The sequence below is a fragment of the Notamacropus eugenii genome, chromosome 3 (assembly GCF_028372415.1).
Source record: "Notamacropus eugenii isolate mMacEug1 chromosome 3, mMacEug1.pri_v2, whole genome shotgun sequence".
In the NCBI taxonomy this organism is placed as follows: Eukaryota; Metazoa; Chordata; class Mammalia; order Diprotodontia; family Macropodidae; genus Notamacropus; species Notamacropus eugenii.
Window position 1 is genome coordinate 435,946,198 of NC_092874.1, and position 25,674 is coordinate 435,971,871.

General features: G+C 38.6%; 1 protein-coding gene across 4 annotated transcripts; it reads right to left on the minus strand.

The window, feature by feature from the left end:
- Positions 1–7,962: 7,962 nt before the first annotated feature.
- THUMPD3 (THUMP domain 3 tRNA guanosine methyltransferase) lies at positions 7,963–25,375 on the minus strand. Of its 4 annotated transcripts, none has more exons than XR_011964713.1 (10): positions 24,872–25,375; positions 23,905–24,160; positions 22,585–22,662; positions 19,979–20,458; positions 17,892–18,022; positions 15,342–15,411; positions 11,404–11,519; positions 11,126–11,236; positions 9,490–9,564; positions 7,963–9,277 (listed from the first exon to the last, which is right to left on the minus strand). XR_011964713.1 is itself a non-coding variant. In XM_072598580.1 (10 exons), exons 2-10 carry the CDS (start codon positions 24,151–24,153, stop codon positions 9,128–9,130), a joined length of 1,509 nt encoding a protein of 502 aa, XP_072454681.1. In that variant the 5' UTR covers positions 24,154–24,160; positions 24,872–25,375; the 3' UTR covers positions 7,963–9,127. The 4 variants fall into 4 exon arrangements, 3 of the variants coding, with proteins under 3 accessions (XP_072454681.1, XP_072454682.1, XP_072454683.1); XM_072598580.1 differs by having other exon boundaries at positions 9,490–9,613; XM_072598581.1 differs by having other exon boundaries at positions 9,490–9,613; positions 24,839–24,940.
- Positions 25,376–25,674: the final 299 nt, after the last annotated feature.

Sequence of the window (25,674 nt, forward strand, 5' to 3'; positions counted from 1 at the left end):
ATGATTTACAACCAGAGGTGAATAATAGTGAACATTGATTTACTAAGGTGAGCATTTGTAAATCATGTAACATACAGCATTACACTTACATTTTTAAGTAAAATTAATAAAACTTTTGTGTCACCTTTAAAAAAAATTTAAGAATTATATCTTCCTTAACAGGACACAGTCCTACCTACAATAAGACTGCTTGTTCAGCTGGAGAAGAAAAGCTTCTACCTTAAGTTTTTGGAAAAATGCTATGGAAATTCCTTGTCTTTCCTTTTTAAATGAATTCCCTTCTTTTCTACTCTTGTTAAATTTAATTAAAATTTCATTTTAAATTCTTATAAGAATCAGAAAATCGTAAGATACTATATAATAGGATCATTATAGGTTGATACTGCTTTTGTACAAAGGTCTCACAAGTGACACATTTCAACTGCAAACAGGTCTAGGTAAATCTGGTTTGTGATTTTGTTGCATATAGGCATGTTAAGTAGCTGTTTCATATGTCACTGATTCAATTTCAGACGAATGTACCTCCTTGGGTACTGCTTGTTTGTGGCGCTCCGGTTTATCCTCTAACAAAGTCAGGCTGTTTGTGGAGTGGGCTTAGGAAAAAACTGTGCTTTTCCTTCTGTCATGTTCTCAAAGCATTCATTTTTTACTAGACCTTTATAGAAATTAAACCTGCTGTCTCTAGGCGTTTGGAGTGGTAGCTGGGTTATCTGTAGTGCACAGGAGGTATGTAGTAGGTTCTTCAGAATTAACCCTGCCAGATCACTGCATCTCAGCCTTTTCAAAGCAAGTAGCAGCAGCATCTGGTTCTTATACCTTGTTCCCCAGAGCAGCTGTACTTAAGGAATCACATGCTCTTACAGATCTAGGTTTTTTCATAGCCCCTTGGACTCCTGGCCCAGCAACACCTAATAGTACCAATCTCATTCTCAGCCAGTGTTTTACCATCCTGTATGGGGACAGCCTTAGCAGCAGCCTCTTCACAGTGGACAGTGTCTTTGGGTGTGGTCTTAGTGATTCCTTTGGTAACCTTTGGTTAGTCCCTGCTTGCCAGTTTCTGCAGCACCCCCAAGCTTCCCCATCAAATGCTGCATGTGTATTCAGTATCTCCCTCCACAGGAACTGCACAGAGCTCCTTTGTCTGGTGTTGACCCACAGGGTGAGGGGGCAGTGGTCTGTGGAAAGAACATTGTATTTTAATTCAGAGGGCATAGTTTTACATCCTGACTCTGATCTTTGTTCCCCATTTGGACTGGGATAAGCCTTTGGAGCTCTCTGGACCTCATCCTCCTCTTTAAAATGACAGTTGGTCTCAGAGATTCCTTCCAGCTTTAAATCTGTAATCCTATGATCCAAAGTCCTGGGGCTAAAATCACCAATTACATATTTTTAAAAAAAATTTAAAAATTTACAAAGGAAATAAGGTCCCTTTCCTGAGAAGCTTACAATCTAATGGAGATAAAGCATGCATAAAATAGGATTGTAATGCAAATTAGAATGTTTTGATCAGATAATTATCATGTCCCTTCCAGACCTATAATTTTGTTATCAATGGAAGATATTTGGCATTATAATTAAGTGTTGGTTATCAAACTGAAAGGCAAATTATTCAGGAATTCTTAGGGATTAACTATGGGTAAGATTTGGATAAAGTTGTTCCTGGTCAGTCGGTAGTGCTTGTACCCTGTGAATTACGGATCACTGTTCCTCAGCTTGGCAGGTTTAGAAAGTCAATACACAAAAATACTGGGTTCTAGTGAACTCAACACCAAACTAAATGCAAGAATCTTAGTGGCTAAATAGCACTATTAATAGAGGAGTCAATCCAGAAAGCAAATTGGTTTGAAGCTAAGGTAGAGTTCAGCTTTTTACGTGTTGAGAGTATGCTGGGTTTTGTAATTTAAAATATCCAGCAATTGTAAATTAAGGGCTCTGGAGCTTAGGAGTAGGGTCTTCATGATCATTTGTACTTTCTGAAAGATGTATGAATTGAATATTGGCGAACAGTTTGGTAAAAGTGATAGGTGAGGGCTGGGAGTACTCAGCAAGAACAGTGGCAGGTGTGGTCCATTACCAACTACAGTTCCACCATTTGGGAGGAAGGCATATGAAGGACATATAATCCTCCTACTGTGCTTGTCTTTTAAAGTTATGGTGGCTTAAATACAAGGCATTTCTCCTATTATGTATCGTAAGACTAAACTAGATGAATTTTTATTGTAAAGTTGCTTTCTCCACTCTATCTTCTGCCGTATCCCTACTATAACAATAATAATTCATGTTTATGTAGTGCTTCATATGGCTACTTTTACAGCTCAGCTCAAATGCCATCTTCCTAAAGGCTTTCTCTGATCCATTCCCCTCCCTCTCCTTCCTTGCTGGTGCTCTTCTCCCCAGAAAAATACTTTGCTATTTCTCCCAATAGAAGTTCCTTGAGGGTACAGACCTTTTTTTTCCCCTTAAGATTCCCCAAACCTTACACATTACACAGTTCTTAGAACATGCTACTAGGCATCTCTTCCTTGTTGGATGGTTACCAAAAATACTTTACTCTCACAACACTGATAATCCCATTTTATTGGGATGAAGAAACGGAAACTCAGAGAGGCTCTTTGCCTGTGGTTTTATAGCCACTCAATGTGTGGGGGCAGCAGTTAAACTTGGAGCTTTTGACTTTAGGTCCAGTACTCTTTCTATTATACCACCTTCACCTATTTCCATATCTGACCTTACTCCATTCTAAAGGTCCTATTGTCATGACAGTGAAGTTGCTTAAAGTTGCCATCTCAAAAGAAGGTGTAGTTTCCAGGAAACTCTATCATGTACCCAGTGGCTTTGGCAATTTATCTTACACAGTAGCACAGAATGAATGCCGATTCTAAACTGGTAGTAAAAGCAATACTGAAATTCAGTGTATGGTCATAGGAATCAATAAAGATAAAGGCTAGCTACAATTGGCTAGCTAGCCAATTAGGAACAAGACTCAGGACTATACTGTTTATACTACTGTAATAACTGGAGCCTAAGACACATGAAGAGAGCACTCAGACTCTTCCAAGATAAAATCCAAACCCTGTCCTTTTGCAGATGGGGAAATTGAGGTCCAGAGGGGCCAAATGACTTGTCCATAGTCACAAGTGCAGTGAAATGGCAGAGTTCGTTAATATATAAGGTTATTTGCAAAAGGCACATTCTGGTGAAGAGGCAGCAATTAAGGGGAAGGTGGGGAAAACAGTTGAAATTATCCGCAAATGCATGGATAAATTTTTTTACCCAGGCTGAAATTCCAAGCTTTGACAAGAAATGCTATCAGAATTATACAGTAGTACTCATAGTAGATTGGCAGCCAAGGGAATTCTTTTGGGGTGGGGCTAGGTTTAGGGGAGGAGGAGCTACATCTGCCCTGCCCTTGAAAAATTTTCTCCTTAAAAGGGAGCAGTTCAGTCAGAAGAAAAAAGTAGCTCTAGAAAGTTCTAATTTAGACAGTACAATTGGTATGAAAATGATGTTGATTCGATAAGCAAAGTGTCATGGGCTTAGATTCATCCTAAATTATGCCAGGTTTATCAAGGAAAGGGACTAAATAATCTGGAAACCTTTCCTTGACTGACTTGATTTGTAATTTAGGTGAATCAATTACTCTTCCATTTATTTACTTATTAGATGAGAATACTGTCACCATGCTATATGGATTGTTTTAGCCCCAGTGGATTGCCTGTTGCTCCATCTCATGGATGCAGACTATTCTGATATATGAAGTACTCAACAAAAAGCCCTCAGTGAATATTACTGCACCAAAAGCATCTTTTAAAAACTCAGAAAGTTAACAAGTTGAGAAGTTTAGACTTTAAAAAATAGAATGGTACTTTTGTTATTCCTTGGCCTTAAAGCCCCTTATCTGGTGAGCTTTGTCTCCTCCTGGAGGGGTGAGCACCTCAGTTCTGGAACAAGTCCATGAGAACAAACCCATTAAGTTTGCCAAGTCAGCCATGGGGTGAGTCAGCTTCTGCGCCTCCTTATCTTTCTCCCTTGCCCCATCAACCAATTACAGTGCTCAAAGTTCCCATAACCTAGATCTGGGAGCAGAGGCAACAGGTAGCAGCTTGCTTTTCTTTAGAATCTCTGAGAAGCAAGAATTGTAGAAATTTCACTGACCCAAGTTGGGAAGTTCTTTATGAAAAAGGAAAAGATGTGAAGCAAGACATATTTGTGTCACTTCCAAGAGTTGATCTGACAGTACAAATGACAACAGACAAGTAACTGGATGCTAGCCTCAAAAGGAGAACCCTAAAATTTGAGGCTTAGGGCTATCAGGAAAATCCTCCAATAAATCTCATTTGGAAATTGTAATACTTTTTTTTTTCTTAAGTGTGAATGTTACTTTGCCCCAAAATTATTCATTTTGTCAAGAGGTTGCTGATAAAAGGAACTTTAAAAAATGAGTGGAAGAGATTACTTCTTTATGCATTCTGGACCTAAACATGGTCTGTAGATTTATAAATTAATGCTTAAAGAAACACTGGCCTGGAAAGGAAGTATGTCTCCTCCTTCCTGCTCCATCCTTCCCCCCTTCTCTTTATCCTCATTCTTCCTGACCTCTCCACATTACTTGACATTGCTGACCCCATCTTCCATCTTGGAAACTTCCATTATTTTTTTTCTATCTTTTTTGACTGTTTTTCTTTTTCTCACCCCTGATTACACGTATTTCCAAGGTAATCCTTGGTGTTTTGTGTTTTGTTTTTGTGAGCTTAATCTTTACCTGGCTTCAGCTATCCCATTTTAAAGAATTTCCAGCAGTCTTTAGGACATATGACTTGGCTGCCACTTAGTCACCTAAAATGGCCAAAAAGCATCTTTATTCCTCAACAGTCTTTTTTCAATTAACCCAGTCATCTAGACGTGAAACTTTACTTGCTCTCTTATGTCCGACAGATCAACAAATTCTGCTTTCATTTGAAATGTTTCTTACACAGATGTGTTCCTTGCCATTCCAACTTTCCTGGCCTATGCTAAATTTTTCATTTCACACCACCACCCTATGGACATCTCAGCTTACCATGTGGTCTCTGGGCCTTCTGGTTTTTCTCTTCAGATCCACTATTTACATCCTTTTGAAAGTATTCTTTCTTAAAGACCATTTTCTTAAATTATGTTAACCAAATTCTGAACTATGAGAAGAAATGGTGTCCCCTTTAAAATCTGGAAGAGGAAGTTATAGCACAGAAAAAAGGAAATAAATGTCCTACACATTCAGTAGATGACTAAGGGTTGATATGGTGGTTATCCTGAAGTACTTAATGCTGTCATATAGGAAATGAGTAGATAACATTCACTCTTGCCCCAGAAAGCAGAAGACATAAGAAGTTACAGGAAAGCAGATTCCTGCTGAACACATGGAAGGGTTGCCTTGTGTCTATGTATATTCAAGGAGAAACAGTATTCTAAGAACCCCATTCAAGACAACATACTACAGTTTTGTATGATTTCACATGTATCATGGGTATCCAATCCAAAAGCCTGCCTTCTCAAGGAGGGGGGAGGGGTAGAAGGGAGAGAATTTGAAACTCAAAATAAATGAATGTTAAGAATTTTTTTTATCTGTAATTGGGCAATATTTAACACAATAAAATGAATCTATTGAAAATAGACTGTAATGAAATTATTACCGCCACGTTTTTTAAAAAGAAAAAACCTGGAGTATATCCAAAGAAGGGCAACCGGGGGTGGGGGGTGTGTGTGTGCGTGTGTGTGTGTGTGTGTGTGTGTGTACATATACATAGAATTCCAGATCATGCTCTACAAGGATCAATTGAAGGAACCAAAGCTCCTTAACCTCGAGAAGAGAAAACAAAGGGGAGTATGGTAGCTTAGGTGTGTTGATGGGCTGTCATCATATGGAATCTTAGATTTTTTGGCTAGGTCCCAAAGTGCAGAACTAGTAGAAAGGCAAGAGTTTCTCTCAATGGAAATAAAATTCTCCAAATAATTAGTTGTCCTAAAGTAGAATGGGCTGCCTCAAAAAACCGACAGATTCTCTATTGTGTGGATCAACTAGAAAATAATTAGGTAATGAAACAGTATCAGGACAATTCCAAAGAAGTTATTATAAAAATGCTGTCCACCTCCAGAGAAAAAGCATAATGCAGACAGCATAATTTTTTTAAAAAATTTATTACTCTTGGGGGTGGAGCAGGATTGGTTTGTTTTTTCTCTTGCAACATGGCTAATATGGATGTGTTTTGTGTGACTAAACATGTATATCAAATTGCCTTCTCAAGGAGGGGAGGGAGAGAATATGGAACTCAAAAAAAAAGTTAAAATTTTTTGTTTACATGTAATTGAGAAAAAAATAACAGGAAAAGCAGAAAATAATGAGATCTTCAATTCTGAGCTAACTCTAGGCTAACAAGTCCTAAATCACACCATCTTAGTCTTCCTAATCAAGGGTTGGGCCTGATGTCACCTAGTCCATCAAAAATAAGTTAAAAAAACAGGAAAACAACATATACAGCCACAGAAATGTTAAGAACAGAACTGTTATGAAATAAAATAACCAAATTTAGTCTTAAAGAGCTATGAGAAAGCATCTCATTTCTTGGCAAAGGGGAAGAGGGACTACAGCTGGGCAGCACTGCATGTAATATTAGTCATTTTAGATACTGTTATTACTGAACTTCCTTTTCTGTCATAAAGGATAGTTCTCTCTGGAAGGGGTAGGGGAAGGACACACTGGAAAATGAGTCACATAGAAATGAGAATAAAAATTTAAAAAAAAACCTTCCAATGCCTTCTAAATTATTCATTAACCTAGGTGCTTACTAGGTACCAGGCGTTGAAATCTATGATTACTGGTGACAACATTCTTTATTTTGTACCTTTTAAACACACTCAGAGTACTGAGTTTAAATATCACCTCAGACACCAGCTGTGTGACCCTGGGCTAGTCATTTAACTATCTGCCTTTGTTTCCTTATCAGCAAAATGAGTTGGAGAAAGAATGGCAAACCATTCTATCTTAGCCAAGAAAACTTCAAATGGAGTCATGAAGTTGGACATGATTGGAGCTACTGAACATGTATTATAGCTATCTTTGTGTCTTATACTCCCTTATTTTTAAACTGAGCTCCGTGAAGCCAGGGAAGAGTTTACATGGTTGCGATTACAAAAGTGCATTCTGAATGACAGTGGCTAGATGATCTCATGATGTCTTAAGATATGTGATGGATAATAGGTTTCTTTTAAAAAAAGAAAAAGATTTTTTTGCTTTCATCTGTTCTTAGTATTTTTTATTCTTAAAATATCAGGGACACCCCATCCCGCCTACCCCCAACCAATGTCAACAGAAATTACCATGCCGTTCCTTGTTCTATGCTGCTTTTTAAAAGTTCATGTTGAAAGATAAGACTAAATATGATTTAATTTTACATTGTGAGATCCTGGGAAGGAACACGTTTTCTCTGCCTGAAATGAGAATCTGAAAGTACAATTCTTTACAAAGTCCTTTACCAGCTAAGTCTCAGGTGAATTACAAATCATGTTTCTTTTAAAAGAATATAATTATTTCATAGTTCTGAATATTACTCAAATGAGACTATATAGAGGTCAAAACTATTAGATTAATCAGGGATGAAAGTTATGTTTGCCTAACATATGCAAATAGCATATCTTTATGTTGTTTGGACTTTTGTGGCTGGTACTTCTTTGGTATGAAGTTCAAATGGTGATGTTTGCTGTGTCAGAATTTTATACTTAGGAGATAGCTCACAACTTTAGGTTTGAGCTCTGATGACTCTAAAATCTAGCACAGGATTAAGTATTTTAAAAAGTGTTATACTTATTTATAAATGAAGATAAGCAAGTCTAGAATCTTCTGGCCAATCACGGGCCACATGGCTCACATGACTTGTCTAAAAGCAAGAAACGCTAGGCCCCCCTCTTCCCCAACGTGAGACATCAAAATCAGGTAAGTAGAACTTTATTACAGTAACATGGCATTAAAAGATTAAATTAACTACATCTGAAAACTGAACTGGAACATAACAAATCAACTTACACCAACCTTTGTTCTGAAGTACATGTCCATGGGAAGGATTCACTACCCCACCTGCTTTGAGTGGGAGGCATTCAATTGTACAGACTTGTGTACTATGCAGTGAGAGATATATGCCAACATAAATGCTACTCATGGAAGAAAGGCAACCAAAGAACTCTCAAATTAAAGCTTTTTTCCAACACAATGTGATCATATATTACTTTCTTTCTTTGATGTGACTAAAAAATGCTTTCCAGTGTTAAACAGAGCCTGATAAAATGCCCATATCTGTTTGCCCAATCAACTTTGGTATCTGTGCAGCTCAAATATGAAATTACTTAAAATTAGTCATATAATTTAACCTGGTCCCACGACTTAATTCATCTATTAAAATGCATCTTTGTTATAAAACTGAAATAGTTTTAGCACAAGTTAGTCACCACCTTTTCAAAACAATCTTTGACATCTGTCAGGTGAGCAACATAGTATATTATACTTCATTTTGTAAGGCAGATTGAAACTTTCCCTAAAATGTCCTGTGACATTCTTTTTGTCCTAGGATAGAATGTGAACACTATCTAAAAATGAATTGATGTTTAGTTAACAAGAAAGAATGAGTGCCACTTAGAATCTTTACTGAAATATAAACTGAGGCACTCTAATAGGTATCTTCCCCAAAACTATAATGTAAAATCTGTCTTTTGGACATAGGCCTAAAACATAAAATGCTCTAAACACTGGGAAAAGCATTTAAATAATCATTCTAAACATCTTAAGGCCATTTTAGGATCAATACAAATTATGCAGCTATTCCTTGGTTCATTGGAAAAAGGAACCTAAGTTTATCCAAGGGACCAAGTCCCTTCTGAGTTTTAGGAATGTCTTTTCTATCAGAATATTCACCTGCTATGTTCCTGTTAAATGAGTATCTTCAGACCAGTTTGGATGCAGTGCCAAACTAGACTTTTGTTACTATTTCTGTTTGTTTTATATCCATTTCCTCATGCTGCCTCAAGACATATTCAATGGTGGGAGGCACATTACACATAATTTTCAAAGACATGAAGAAGTCAGTCTTTGTCTTGTGTATCCTCAAGATGTTTCTTTTTCATGCTCTAGTTCTGAAGGGTACGTGAACACTTGACTAGTACGTTTGAGAAGATAAACTGCAGCATGAAGACCACCTATGTTCACCCAGACAGTATGCACCTTCCGCCATAAGTGCCCCATTCTGGATAATGCCTGTAATAAACAAAACCACAGCATCCACTTTATTACATTAGCAATGCTTTTGCAATCCAAAGGGGTACTAAGGCCCCATCTGAGAAAATTAAACAACAAAGCATTCCATCTAAGATAATCAACTAGGAACACCCCTACAATGTAACTAACCAAAATGAAATTTTTCTACTTATATCTAAGGACCCACAGGTGAACAATTCAAAGAACGTTACCTTGGCAAAGCATTTCCTGTCCTGAGTAAGCAGCACAGCTCGGCCTGTCTCAGGTCTACAGATACGGCTCATCTCCTGGAGACAAGATGGATAGAGATTCCAGTTTCTCTTCTTAGATCCTATTCTACAAAACAGTCAAGGTCAAGGACCAATATTCCACTTCAAAGCAGATAAAAAACCAACAGCCCATACTACAAGTGATGAGAAATCACAAACGTTCTCACTGCACTAAGACTAAGCATCAGGAGCCAGAACCATTTCACATGCTAATTTAACTACCAGGGTGCTTAGAAATTGGCATGAATTCTGAAACTTTTGTATTTAAAAAAAAGAAATGATTACTTGGAGATGAATATGTAACAGGTGAATAACAATGCATTAATGAATGTAATAAGCAATCAGAATAAGGGAGTCTCAGAAGCTAAATGACAGAAAGATACCATTAATTCTGAAGCATATGCAGGATAAAACAAAAAGTATCATTTGGATCAAGAAGTCCTCCTGTCTGTGTATATGTGACATACCACAATGGGCATTATACAATTTCTTCTATACAGTTCCTTTCATGAACTCTATTCTGCCACAACTGACAGAAAAGATGGGGGAAATTCCTGTACAACAGGAGCTGAGGAGAAGGTAGGGCAGAGCTCCCTTTCTATTGTTTCTTTTAATCTCCATCTGCTTTTTTCTATCACATTTTCTATCACATTCTATCACTTTTTTTTTGCTTTTCTTCTAATAGTATGCCCATGTTTTACCTGCAAATTATTTTAAGGCAGCTAGATGGGTTCAGTGGATAGAGTGCTAGTCCAAGAGTGAGGAAGACCTGAGTTCAAATGTGGGGTCTGCCACTTACTAGCTCTGTGACCCTGGGCAAGTCACTTAACCTCTCTTTGCCTCAAGTTTCCTTATCTCTATGAAGGAGACAATACTATCTGCCAGGATTGTTGTAAAGAGGAAATAAAATAGTTGCAGAGCACTTTGAAAACCTTAAAGCACTATTAAATGTTAGCTATTATTACCTCCACCAGTATAAGCTTTGTTATTAATCTTTAACTGCTTTTCTCATTACCTCTAAAATGATGGAGAATATCTTTTAAATTTACCTATGTGGCCTGAGAGGAGGGAAGTTTATAATCTTCCTAAATTTATGAATTGAAATGAGAGCATATGATTTCATACAAGAATATAATGTTATTAATGCACCTTACACCATTTAACATGTTGAACTCAAGCGCAAAAGAGATTATCTCTCTGTCTTGTCCTTAACTTAGAACAAGTCTTGGGAAATACTGCCGTATTAAATGACTTAGGATTGTTCTTAAAAAAATATATATGTATAATGTGACCCAAGTATCAGCACCAGAAACTAACTTTTGGTTTTGTGCAGTCAGTAAATTACTGATTTACTGAAACACAGTAAATGAAATGGGTGAAACCATCATGTCACTATGATCTATATGAAAAAGAACTCTACTGACCAAATATGCTAGCTGAGAATGCATGATTTTTTTTTCTTAGTTGTGGCTGTGAATACCAGAAAAATAATAGCAAATCATTTCCTTTTAAGATTTGTGCTAATATAAGAACTGAACACAAAGCTCCGCTACTTTTGTATTTATTTCTGATATCCTACCTCTTTCCAAATGGCATATCTGTGACAATAATATCCACAGAACCAGTCCTCAAAGGCAGATTGCAGATATCCCACTGAACAGCATCTATGGGCAGCCCTGAGAATGCTTTGCTGTGGGATGAAATCAAAGATCCTTTAACAAAGCTGAAGATAGGAAATTCAAAATTAAACTGGATTCTCATGCAGCATATTTACTGTGTTTGCAGAGTACCCCACTAGAAGTGATTTTCTTTCAATAAACACCTGCTACACAGTCTACTTTAGAGTTTTATTTTTACCTTTCTTTAACTTGACTCTTTGTCAGTAATGACAAAATGTTACTTGCTGCTCTTTTCATAGCCAGAGGATTATTATCACCAGCGATATGGTAACAATTAGGCCATTCAGCAGCCCCCTAAAAAGCAAAAGCAAAGGAAATATTGTAAGTTCATAAATGGAAAGAAATGTGTTAAAGAATAAGCACTTTCAACATTCCAATCATGTTCTTCAATAAACAAAGCATTATTATTTAGTAGGAATAAAACTTGATTTAATTCTCCTTCATCTTAATTAGACCAAATACAGCCTATATTGATAGGGATGGAAAAGTTTACATTAGAAGTATATGGAAAAGGTGTTATATCAGGCCATTTCTTTTTTTGTAGGGTTTGTTAATGCTAGCTTAAAACATTGTAATGATTTCTCATAAGTAAAAAGTCAAATCAGAAAAACATGATTACTACATTAGGGCTGAACAACGATCAAAAACAACACTTCACCCTCTAGGAAGTCAACCTAAGAAGGTATGTGCAGTAAAACGCCCCTTCTTTTGTAATCAGTGATACAGCCGCCACTCATGAACCTTTCCTGAACCTATTCCTCCTTTCAGTATTTACCACTGTGGAGTGGAAAAAGCACTAGCCTTGAGTTCATAAGATGAATTTTCAAATCTTGGCAATGCCATTGTTACTAGTTGCCTTTGGGTTGGAGAGGGAATTAATGGTCTTAACTGGTAAAATTACAGATTTGGAGGTAGATTATCTCTAAGATCATTTTAAGCTTTAAAATTCTGTGACTAATTAGATGTTCATATCATTGTTCATAATATACTTGTATTTCTAAAAGTTACCTTTTCTTCAAGCTTCAAAGGCTTTGCCAAGGATAGTGTTTTTAGAAACTGTGTTATTTACATTGTCAGTAGTACTCTTCAGGATTTTATGAACTCAAAACAAACCTCCTTTACCCCTTTCTGTCTGCCCTTATATGGAATTCCATTAACTCCCTTATCACTTTAGTTGCTCTTATAGGTATTTACCATTTCTGTCATGCTTTTCTTAAAGGGCAGAGAGCAGCTCTATATGGAATATTTCAGAGGCTGACACACTACAGTTGAATATATTTTTTGATGATATTTAGAATTTTTTATTTCTAAAAACTCATGCTTTTAAGAAATAGTCTATAATGATTCATTGCTATCTCTTTTGGATTTTAACAGGTAGTTCAGGGCTGACTTTCTTGTAATTATAATGTGGGATATTTCTTAAGTGAGTAAGTTTCTTACTGATAACTTATTTAGCTTCCTCCTCATAGCCTTAAGAGATTTTCCTGTTGTTGATTCTCAATGGTTTGAGATTTTCCCACATGAAAGAACTTACTGTTCCCTGAAAACCAGAGCATAGTATGTACAATGCTTTCTCCTAGGTAATGTATAAGAATGTGAAATGAATAATGAATCTGCCACTGAATAGCAGGGGAAACCACATTAATACTACTCTGTTCTGCAAGGTTCCTCACCTTTTTTCCTTAGTTTTTGAGCAAACTGAGGTCATCTTTACATGCATTTAATGAGCACCCACTACATATAAAGCACTGTGCTACAAGATAAGGGTATAAATACAAAAATGAAAAAGTCTTAAAAAAGCTTTCTACTATGTGGCAAAGGGCTAGATAGAACACTGAAAACTCAGGGGATCATGAAAAGTTTCCTGTGAACCTTTAGGGAAACTAGGGATTCTAAGAGACAGAGTACAGAGAGAGTATATTCCAGGCACAGAGACAATCTGGGCAACGGCAAAGGGGGTAGCAGGTTTAAAGACCACCAAACACAGGTCAATTTGGCTAGGACACAGATGTATAAAAGGCAAAGATAGGAAATAAATTTTGAAAGGTAGCGTGTAAAAGGCCTTTTTAAATACTAAAGAATTTGTATTGTATCCTAAAAGCAGGAAGAATTTACTGAATATTCTTGAGCAGGAGATTGACACTGTCAAATGTGTTTTAAGAATAGTATTTTCATAGCTATGTGGAAAATGGAAGGAATTTTATCTCTGAGATGAAACATTTCTTCCTCCTTTATTTTATGGTAACTTTATTTCTCAAGAACCTTTTCATGTGGAATTTTTCATACAGTCTGGTTTTAAAAATGTCTAAAGGGTTTCTCCTTGCCTGTAGACTTATCCCGTCAAAGAACTCATCAAAGTGTGACCCTCCTGGCTAAAATCATGCCAGCTTTTTCAATAAATAGATTGTACTTATGTGTTCAATGCTATCAGTTCTTTCAGTGTTTAAGCCCCAAAGTATGAGGCTCATGCTCACAGACTCCTCTGGAGCCCTTATTATGGAAAGTCCTCATGCTGGCAGTATACCAATTCCTTGACGCAGTAGCTGAGCTTGACTCGATCTATTTTGGCCAACAGTACTATCAGTTCCATCTAGAACACCTTTCAAACTATAGGGTTGAGTCACTCAGTTTTGTTGATTTATTTACATCCTTATGTAATATTCAAAAAGTATAATGTGTGGTGACATTGTAAAAAGAAGAACAAGGAAGAAATTACCTCTCTGATCTATGAATAGAGAAAAATTCAGGAACATATAAGGAAGAGTTTCACAGATGGCACAATGTACAATTTTGATTATATAAAATTAATGAGTTTTGCACAAGCAAAACCAATGCAGAGCTAAAATTAGAAGGGAAGCAGGAAACTGGTGGAGGAAAGAAATCTTTGCAGCAAGCTTCTTGGATAAACATCTCATTTCCAAGATATGAAAGGAACTGATTCAAATGTGTAAGAATAAGAGCCATTCCCCAATTGATAAAAGGTCAAAGTATATGACCAGGTAGTTTTCAGAGGAAGAAATCCAAATTACCATTAGTTACATGAAAAAGTTCCAAATAACTAAAAATGCAGGATGAAAACAACTTTCATGTTTCACTTCACCAACCTCAGATGAACAAAATTCACAAAAAAAAGAAAATTATAAATGTTGGAGGCACACTATACTGTTTGTGGAGGTGTGAGTTGATCCAGTTATTCTGGAAAACAATTTGTAACTCTACCCAACAAAACCATGGATGTTCTTTGATGCATCAATACCAATACTAAGTCTATATCCCAAGGAAAGAGGAAAAGAATCCTTAGTAATGAAACAATTCATAGAAACTCTTTGTGGTTACAAAGAACTGAAAACGAAGGTGGTACTTAACAACTAGGAATTGGTCAAAAGGTACAGTATCTGAATGTAATGTGATGTACTGTGACATAAAAAATGATAAAGGTATACTTTCAAACATTGGAAGATTTGTATGAACTGATGTAGAATGAAAAGAGCAAAATAAGAACAGTTTATGCAACAACACTGTAAAAACAAAGACCTTTTGTAAATACTAAAGTGAAGCACTTGTATTGTACTCTAAGGGAAGAAGTTACAGAATATTCCTGAGCAGGAGAGTGACATCATCAAATAGGTGCATTAGGAAGAGTATTTTAAGAAATTAGGAACTCAACACAATGGTCAAAGTGATTCTTGACCAGTGGTGTCAAACTCAAATAGAAATGGGGGCTGCTAAACTAGACATAAAGATTTCTGTGGGTGCTTACTATTTGCATTTATTCTCTTAAGTATTTCCCAATTTCATCTTAATTTGGTTGCGGCCACAGTAAAGGGCCACTTCTGGTAAAACGCCTCTGCTCCACAGGACCAATGGAGCCCATTAGCCACCCACCTCTTGGCAGGCAGAGAGGGAAGATAAACATGGGGTATAAGGAGATACAGTTTTTCAACAAGGCCAATGCAAGAATTTATTTTACTTGACTATGGATTTATGTAACAAAGATTTTGTTTTCCTTCTTTTCCAATAGTGTTGGGGTGGAAAGGGAGAGAAAACTGAAAAAAGAGACTAAGAATCTTATGTGTTTACCACTACTCAATTCAAAAGCTAGATAAAAGTTGTTACCTCTATTGGTATGGCACCTGTTCCACACATTGGATCTACTATTATGTCAGTAGGCTGAGGAGAACAGAGCCTAGAAAAAAGAAGCAAATAGTCTAAGGGAAAATAATTTTTAAAAAGCAGGGACTTGTAAAATCAAACTATGAAAAGCTACAGTAGCAATACACTAACTACAACTCTTTTTCTTAAAAATTTTTTTTTAAAAATTATGTGCAAAGGAAAGGCTCCAAATGCACCAAGACACTTATAGCAATACTCCTGTGGTAGCAAAGAACCAGAAACCAGGTGGACGCTCATCAATTGGGGAACTGTGGTATCTGAATATAACCGGATTATCACTGGTTTGAGATAAACAATGAATATAATGAATACTGAGAAGTATCGAAAAACTTACATGAACTAATACAAAGTAAGCAGAGCCAGATAACAGTATACATGATGACTTGAAGCAAAGTAAATGGAAAACACAACCATTTTAAAACAATCAAAATGCAAAGATTTAAAGAGTAAGTTTGGCATCAAAGAAGAGACATGTAAAGATACCTCCCCCCCACCTCAATTTTGTAAGGGGGGAGGAGGGTTCATCAGTATGTAATATTGCATTATCTTGATTAGTTTTGCTTAATTTTTTTTTCTTTTTTTAAATCTTTATTGAAAAGAGATAACTCTCTGGAAGAGGAAGAAGGACAGATACAGGAAAAACAAAAGATCAGTTAAAATATATTATTAAAAATTATGCTTATGCCTAACTTTAAACACAGTGGGTTTATTAGAAAACATTGAAAATTTCTCAGTGAACTTTGTAAAAAACACAAACACGTAAACAAAAAACTCTTTAGACAATAAAAATAATCTTATGATAAGGATGTATCTTTAGAATAGTGAAGTAAATTTCAAATAACTACAAACAGAGATTAATTCAAGATTCAGCAGTGCCCCTTGGATAAAGTCTTAATTTAAACATCCAGGACAGGATGGTGGTAAAGGGCCTCAAGTCTAAGTCAGCTGAAGGACCTAGAGATATTTACCTAGTAGAAGAGAAGATTCAGAGGGGGCATGATGACTGTCTAGGAAGGGTTGTCAGAGGAGGAGGGGGATAGCCTTGTCCTGTCTGCTCTCAGGTCAGACCCAGGAGCAATGGGTGGAAGCTGCAAAGATGTAGATTTAGAGCTGATGTCATGAAAAAATACTAACAATTAGATATGTCCAAATGATATGGTCTGTTCAGAAACATGGTGGATTCCCCTTCTTGGAAATGTTCTTTACATGGCTACTTGTCTGGTATTTTATAGTGGGGATTCATTTCTTGCATACAGCTACTGGTCATTTCCAATTCCCTATTGTACTATTTGGGAATAGTACAATTCTGTGACTTTAAATGAATTATACTTATGTCCTGATCTTAACAGGAGACGGTTTACATTTATCTAATGACATTTTGGTGAGTAAAGCTTAAGCAAAGAAGCAGTAGATGAGCTGATGTGCTTAGAAATATGTCATGTAGCCACACCTGGCAAAACCCTGGTTGACACTGTCAAAGAATCACAAATTAAACGTTGAAGGGTATGAGGAATGAAGGTATCTTTCATGAGCAAATGACCCCATTTTTCTATTGCAAAAGCCAAGATCAAATCATGAATTGTGTAGCAAGACATGGGCCTTGGTTCTCTAATCATGGAATTAATTTATGAAGAGGTGAGGTAAGAAAGAAAGCAAATACATGGAGGAAAAAGGGAAGGGATTGAAGATAGGATTGACACTGAAAATTGGCATGTCCCATATGGAAATATAATTAAGTAGCTTGCTCACTAATCTCAAAGGATCCATAGGGTTTGTGAAGATCAAATGAGTTAGTAAGTAAAACACTTTGAAAAGTACAGGCAAATGAAAATTACAATTCTTTCATGCTCTACTGTCTATAAAGCACTCTATATGCAATGCTGGCTCAGTAGTTAGCACAGAATTTAAAAGTCTCTACTTAAATTATTACTGCACTAAAATGGAAATAAAATTTACAATAACTTCAAATAAAATTTATAGTTCTATACCAATTTTCCAAAAAGAAAACAGGCGCTCTTACTCAGTATCTAGATAGATATGGAAAAATATATTATTCCTATCTTATGAAGAAAGTGGTTCATTAACTTATTCAGAATTGCAGGTAGTAAATGCTAGATTTAGGAAAAGAACATAGATGTTCAGCTTTTAACTGTGTTAGTGCTACTATTATACTATAAATAAAGTCCTCTTTTAATGCTTCACTATGGCGTGGCAGCAACCACAGACTCTAAAGGCCATTAACAGTGGAATACAAAGTCTCACGTTCTCTCATATTGGGAAGACTTAGTGAACAAACTGCATGTTTGCTGTCCCAGTATCACCTAGAGTGCAGAGGCTCTACAGAGTGATGCATTTTTACCTAGAGACACCTTTAAAGATTATGTTTGTAGAGGAGTTGTGAACTGCTTTAGTGCCATAGACTCACACACAGAATTCATTAATCATTCCAGTCTAAGCTGTCACCCAATATGGATGTCAAACTCACTTGCTTACCTGAGCATGCCGTAAGCAAGAGTGGATCTAAGAGTTGTAGGACCAAAATGCGTAATATTTCTTCGATGGAGACTCTCTTCTGTCAATGCAATGCCCACAACTATTTCATTATTATGGACATTCAAGAGAACCTAGGATAAAGTTCAACAAGATAAATCAACAGGATTTTAAACATGTTCAGACTGTATATATCAATGAAACAAGTCCAAGTTTAAAATCTCTAACTTGATTAATATGGAATAGTTGGAAAACTTATGAACCACATTTCTGGGCCTGATGTTAATGGAGCTAAAAGTATGTGAAGGGAGCACCTGTAATAATAGTAAATAAAAATTTACAGACCTATATTTTAAATTTTTGAGCCTAAAAGGATATCATCTTCAAAATACTCATACTCTAGATGATATTTTCTCTCCAGAATGTAAACATTTTTATATGCATTTTGTCTCATCCATCCAGAGGCACCCAGCAGCACTATGAAAGACATGGGCCAAGTAAATCTAACTCTTGGTTTTACATTTCCATGAACTCTACCCATTAATGAAGGTTCTTATAACTCAGTCTGACCTATGGCACCACCTCTTTCTTTGATTCTTTCAGCCTCACCATAAATTCTTTAGACAGTGCAGGAATAATAGAATCATAGCTGAATTTTTAAGGCCCTCCCCCCTGCCCCCTCCCATCTCTGCGAAGCTTCATCACAAATCATCCAATGAAGGAAACCCACTGTCTCATAAGACAACTCTCTCTATTTTTGCAAAGCCCTAGGTTAGAAAGGCCTCCCTTTCATTGAGCTGGGATGATCATAGCTCATGATCATCATGCTTTCCACATCCAAAGACTTAAGAAGTGATAATAGCAACTACTTATATTTATCTAAATAAATGAAACACATGTGTTTATAGAAGGAAGTAAATCTCAGAAATCACTTTTTTACATCCACATAGCAAGGAAGTAGCAGAGGCTACATTTGAATACAGGTCTCCTGACTCCAAATCCAGCATTCTTGTAACTATATCTCATGTTGTCTACCTTTAACTTCCATGAATAAACCTTTTCTGTTCTCTGAATCTACAAAAATTAAGTCTTCCTCAAATATCTGAAGATAACTACCATGTTCTCAGGAAGTTGTCTTGTTTGCAGGTTATAAACATTACCTAGTTCTCCATATATGACATGGCTTTGACACCATCTACACTGTCACCTACTCCAGGACATCCTTCCAGACTAACAACATCTTTCTTTAAATGTGACAACCAAAACTGAGCACAACCTTCCAAATATAGCTTGATCAGTGTATAGAGGGACTTTTACTTTCCCTGTTCTTAATACTGTACTTTTATTAATGTAGCCTAAGATTATATTCACTTTTGGAGCAGTAACATCACATTTTTGACTCATGCTGAAACTATGTAGTTAATTTTTAAGTTAAATTTAATTTCATAAAATGTTATTAAATAACATTGGCTCATCATGCCAGTCTGTTGAGAGTGTATGGGATTCTGATTTCGTCAGTCAATGGATTAACCATCTTGCCCACTATGTCTCAGCTGCAAATCTGATATGCAGGTCATTTAGGTTTTCATCCAAGTTACTGATGAAAGTAATAGCTGGCATTTACATGGTGCTTTTACAAAGTACTTTACATGTATTATCTGATTTGATCTTCCTAACAGCCATGTGAGATTAGTAGTGTAACTATTACCACCCTTATTTACAAAGAAGGAAGCTAAAGCTTGAGGTGGTTAAATGACACAGCTAATAAAAGGTAGAGCCTGGACTTGAACCAGGCCCTTACATCCAGCTATGCCAATATAGGAGGCAACCTGGCATAGTTGGAAACACTAAAGTATAAGTTAGGCAGCTATTTCTTTCTAGATTTGGCTGTCACTAACTAGCTGTGTGACATCCCTGGGCCTAAGTCTTTTCCAATGAAAAAAGAGTCAAACTAGATATCCTTTATGGACCCTTTCAAATCTAACAATTCTATGACTCAAGAACCCTGAATCTTTCAAGCCACAATCCTAAGGGTCCCTTGCTATACAACCACAAAAATTACACCCAATCTGAAAAGAGACAGCTTGTACCTCCACGTCAAAGTTGGTCATGTCAGCCTTCCACTTGAAATAGTCCTGAACTGCTCCCCCAAAATCTCTTGCTGCTTCATTGGACGTAAAGCTATGGTTTTCGCCAGCCCTGTTGCATGTGACTCGGAACTTGAGCACTTGAGATTCAGTTTCCTCTGTGGGGCTCCCATCAACTCCTTTTTCTTTCTCAATGGCAGATATTTTTTTACTGTAAGTTAATATGGGGGTTTCACCAATGACATCACCTTGGTGTTCAACGGTTTCTAAGACCTCCTCCACAGTATGACTGGTGATCTGCTTCTCAGCTCCCACATCTCCTTGTCCATCATCCACCTTTTCTTGGCTTATACTATTTTGCTGAGTTAATTTTTTGCGTTTTGTTTTTTTTTTCTTAAAGTTGGTATTAATTTTCCATACTTTTAAAGGATTTGACCAAGGAAGCTTCCCAGCCAAATCTTCAAAATCCTTTAGAGCAGCTTCCTTAAAAAAAGAAAAACCAAAATCCAGGCATTTCTCAGGCACTTTCATTTAAGCAACAATTAAGCTCCAAGTATTATTCCAAGCATCATGTGAAACATAAAATAATTGCTATTCTCAAAAAGCTTATGGTCCTTGGGAAAACAAGACATACATATATGAAATAACTAAATAAAAGTTCAAGATAGCAGATGATTAATGCCCATATGAATGCCATAAGTAGTGTTCTAGGAATTCAGGAGTGACTAATGCTCACTGGGGTACCAGGGAAAGCTTTCTTTGGCATGAGGTGTGAACCTGAGATGGGTCATGAAAGACAGCATAAGATCTAGTACTTTTGAATTTTAGAAACATGGAACCATTTGGATTCTCTAGATTTTTGTAACATATCTAAAGAACAAACTACTGTGAAGTTCAAAACAAGAGGACCAAGAAAAGAGTTGCAAATAGGAAGGAAGGAAGAAGTGAAAAGAGGAGACAGGGAAGAGAGAAGGAAGGGAAGAATAAAGGAAGGAAGGACTCTCCATCAGGTAGTTGTCACAAGAAAAAAGATAACAGAAAATCAGCTGCCTGTTCTCTCCTCTGAGTATGGCCTACTTCCTTACCTACAACATGGAAGCTACAGAAACAGAGAGTTGCTGGAACTCTTTAGCATAGGTAATTGTTCCCCACTAAGGACTCTCTCCTAAATGCCCTCCTATATGTGGCTGCTTTTCAGTCTCCCTTAGTGTTAATTCAAGCTGCCTTCTGCAACTCTCAGGAGGCAGATATTCAAGAGTTCACCAAGCCTTGGTGCTCTAGGCAAGAGAAAACAGAGAAGTTTCCCTCCAGAGAGAAAGACCAGCTGTGAGACCTGCTGGAGTATTATATGGGAACAAAAGGGAGGGAGTTATATTCTTTCTGAGAAGAAAGCTGAGCTCTCCCTCGACAGCTCAGAAAACAGCTACAAATATGTAGCAGGGAAGCTAAACAACATGAATTCAAAGAAAAATAAATAAATTCCCACATGGAAGTCCCAATAGGAAAAATAAAATAGCAGAGACTGAGAAAAAAATGATCAAGCAAAGAAACTAATACAATGAAAAAATACTATGAAGTCAGATAATTAGACTAAAAGTACAGAAAAAGAGTAATTCAGAAGTAACTACACTAGAATCCCAGAAAAGTGAATGGAATAGCTACCAGAGCACCAAGCATGAGCATAATAAAGGAACTGAAGGAAAAGATAAGTAGTGAAATTACAACCCTTAATTAAAAAACCTAAAAGGAAAACTGATACTTTTGAACAGAAGCCTAAAGCCCTTAATGTGGCTGTGGACTCCTAGGAAGAAAAAATTATAGAAATTGTGGATTTAAAAAATTCACCGATTCATTAAAAAATATTTTGAGTATTGTCAAAAGATAAACAAAACTTGAAGAAGTTGTCAGTAAGTTAAATTTTGGTAAATTCTAATTCCCAGTAGTTTCAAAAAAAGGGCAAGCTATCCAAATTCATTACCTAAATAATCAAAAAAGTAGAATTCCATTATTAGTATTAAATACTGTCAATTTAGGACCATTTTCAAGAAATACCTTCCACAACAACTTTGAATTATAGATTTTTGTTACCATGACAGATATATCACTGTATATAGGGAGTATGCTTTGTCTGTTGTATTAAGTTCTAATTCTACTTTTAAGTAAAATTCACAAAGTTAAGATTTTTGCAAATTTTTGCACAATCACAGAATAATTTTCCTTCTGTAGTTCTGAAATTTTATCTTGATCCTGATCTGTTCTCCCTTTTCTAATCTAATTTAGAACTTTTCCTGTAGTTACCTATAAGACAGTTCTCTAAGTTAGCCAAAGCTTCCTAGGAAATATAGCGAACTCAGCTTAAACCACAACATAAACCAATCTATTTTGCAAGAGTCTAAACAATTTATTTTTATTTTCTATAAACTTTGTTTCCTAATGTACTTACCAAAAAAGTTGACTTTTGGAACAGAATTGTCAGTAAACCTCAACCTTTTGAATATAATTTAAAAGCTCCTATAATTCTGCTTTATAAATGGACATAGTGATGTTACTGAATGCATGAACTTTGAAAATGACTCCTTGGAGAAAATTATTTATTTTGGATAACTCACCTTGGTTTCTTTGAATTGATAATCTCTAAACTCCTGCACAACAACAAATAAATTATCAACTGATCTTAGACCATGAACCTGAAAAAAAAAAAAGAAATGTTTTAGGTTAATTTTTCTGAGTAAGCTTATTTGTTCAACAAATATTTGTGGTGTGCCTCTTATGTGCAATACCAGACACACAAAGGCAACTATGAAGTCTTCTTTCAGGAATTTAGTCTAGTGGGGAAGAGATACGCATCTACACAAATACATCTAATATAAAGCATAATGTGAAAAAGCATTAGTAAGAAGAGTTCAAAATAATACGGAAGTTATGAGCTGAGGTGAACTGTGAACACGTTGACAAGCTATTATTTCATCAAGGCAGGTACTGCGTGTACAATTCAATAAATGGGGTTTTTTGGAGTGAATGCAGCCAAAAAGTTCATCAGCCTGTAACTTAACTTGAAATAAGCTCCTCAGAATTTAACTAGACTAGTTCTCGGACAATGCAGAAATGCAATCCAACACCAAGTCCACGCTTGAAACCTTTCTAGTTTGGTAAGACCTGCCAGAGCTTGCATTCCAATGGCACTGCCTTTGAATTCAATCACTTCCATGACATCATAAGGTACTAGGTGAAGACAGTTTAGTAGAGAAATTATAAACTGTTAAATAAAAACAGGTTTGGTGGTTGCAAAGCTCTCTTTATATATTGTTTAACAAAAACCTAAAAATGTACCTAGTTTCCACTTCCTTGGTTACCAAGTTGATTCTACCTTTCACCAAGGGAAGCTGAGGGTGGAAGCTGGCAATGGTAGGTAGCCTGCAGACTACATGAACAAAGGGTCAAGTTGGATAAGTCAGGGATGTGGCCTTATTCTCTTCAGTCATCTACAGCAAGCAGTGTGCAGTTTTATGAACTCATATGTCCACTGGGTTTCACAATTTTTTTTCAAAAATTGTTCTGATATCTATCAGATTCAAACCAATCCACCATCTTTGCCAAGAAAACCCCAAACGGCGTCCTGAGGAGTTGGATATGACTGAACAACAACACATGATTCTGCGGGAGGCCTAAGACCGTGAATTAAGAACTCCAAATGAGCAACTACTTTGCGACTTATTGAGAAGTCAGTCACAAAAATGAGCTGTCCAGGGTTACAGGGTCGGTTTCCGTTAGAAGTAAACACGGTTACAGGGCATCCTTTACCCCTTGACATTACTGTCTTTCAAAGAAATAATTGAAAACAAACGACCTAGAACGCAAGGACGCAGGATGATGGCAGACAGGCACGAACGTGAGTTCAGAGAATTATTTTTAGTAGTGCACATGCAAACCTTGGAAAGACTCTCCACCGAGATGTCAAAGTAGATCTTGCCTCTGTCTCTGCTGATTCTGCACTGCGAGCCCAGTTTCTCCCTGACTTCGTCCGCAGCTGTGTGCTCGAAGCCGGTGGGCACAGTGGCTCCGATGGTGACATGGAGACCCTCAGGGTGGTTCCTGGGGGCATGGTCTGGGGCAGGCTGCAGCTGGTCATCGAGGCTCAGGTGCCCGAGCTGCCCGGCAGCTCCTTCGCCTTCGGACATGCCGGCGCTGAAAGGAGAGACGTTACCCCGAGGGCTGCCAACGCCGCAGGGGGGCTCGGGGCACCGGAGGCCGCGCACGCAGGGGGAGCACGAGAAACACCCTCATGGAGCCAACAACACGCGGGGCCGTGGGGAGGGGGCTCGGGGCAGACGGACGAGGCACAGGACAGCGGACACGCGCAAGGCCTCACTACGAGATTTCCGGTTGTTTAACACGAGGGTATCCCTGCCCGCAAATAGGGAAAGGCCGGGAGGGGGCGGGGGTCCAGGGGTACTACCACAGCTACTTAGGAGAGGTGCGAATGAAGGCTGTCCGCAGGGCCCCCCCCCCCATCTTCCCCGCATTGCCAGGGGCTGGGCGAGGGGACCGCAGAGATCCCCGCCCCCGGAGCGTCCGCGGCCAGACGGGGGCGGGACTCGGCTAGGCCCGGCGTGGGGAGCGGCAGCAGCCGGCCTCCGCCCCGTCCTCCGCCCCGTCGGAAGACCGAAGCGTGGCGGCGGGGCCACACCGGTCACTCTGCCCCCTCCCTCGCTCCCCTGCCCCAGGAGCCTCTCGCGGGCACCACGCGGCGGCCGTAACCGCGGCACGGGGGAAGAGAGAGGCCGACTCGGCGTGGGAACCCGCGCCCTGCGCGCCCCGGAGGCTCGGCCTCCCTCCTTCCTTCCCTCCCTCCCTGGCGCTCACGCCTCTTTTCTCTAGCTCCGTCTGTCCCGTTACCGGCTGGTGGCGCCTAACGTCCGACGACCCCTGGAGAACTCCTTCCGGTTAGGCAGCCGGTGGAGCCGGAGTACTTCCCGGTCACGCCGGAAGCGGAAGTTCTGTGTTCTTTCCGACTTCTTGCGCCCGCCCGGGCAGGCTTTCGCGACGTAGCTGACGCCGACGTTCGCTGCGCTGCGTGAGGGCACGCACGTCGCCGCGCGCTGTCGCGGGGGCCCGCGGGCCTTCTGGGCTCCGGAATCTCCTCCACCGCGCCGAGCAATCCGTCCCGCCCAGGAGTTTTCTCTGACCTGGGCCCAAACTTGCTTCTTTCAGTTTGCACCCTGGGCCCTGCAGATACTTCGAAGCATTTATTAGGTGCTTGCTGTGTGCCAGATCCTGAGCTGCGCTCTGGGGATGCCGAGAGAAGCCGGCGAGAGAGGCCCAGCCCACCCCTCCTAAAGGGGACCCTTCCCGGCTTCCGCGCCGCCACCCCCCGCGCGAGCTGGGGCATCCAAGGGCCGGGCCTCGGACGCTCCCTCCCTTGCCGGGGGCGTTTTCTCTGCCCTTCCCGGCGCCTGGGCGCCTTCCCCGGGTGATTATCTCCCGGTAGTCCCGAGGGCAGCCTGCTTTCCGTCCGTTCGCTCGCCGTCCCTCCTGTTAGATTGTGAGCCCCCGAAGGGCTAGCCCTGGTAGCCCTGTACCTGGCACGTGGAAGTCATCAAAGAAAGAAAAACCCGACCATTTTGTTTTCTTGGGACCTTTGAAACCCGTCATCGAACCTGAGTTGTATGTTAAGCTGTTGCTCGCTTTTCTTCAGCACA

Coding starts and splice junctions, on each gene's coding strand:
- THUMPD3 (XM_072598580.1), bottom strand. CDS start 24,153: ATGTCCGAAGGCGAAGGAGCTGCCGGGCAGCTCGGGCACCTGAGCCTC. Junction 22,663..23,904: donor CGGTGGAGAGTCTTTCCAAG/GTTTGCATGTGC, acceptor TTTTTTTTTCAG/GTTCATGGTCTAAGATCAGT. Junction 9,614..11,125: donor GATATGCCATTTGGAAAGAG/GTAGGATATCAG, acceptor ACTGTTTTGTAG/AATAGGATCTAAGAAGAGAA.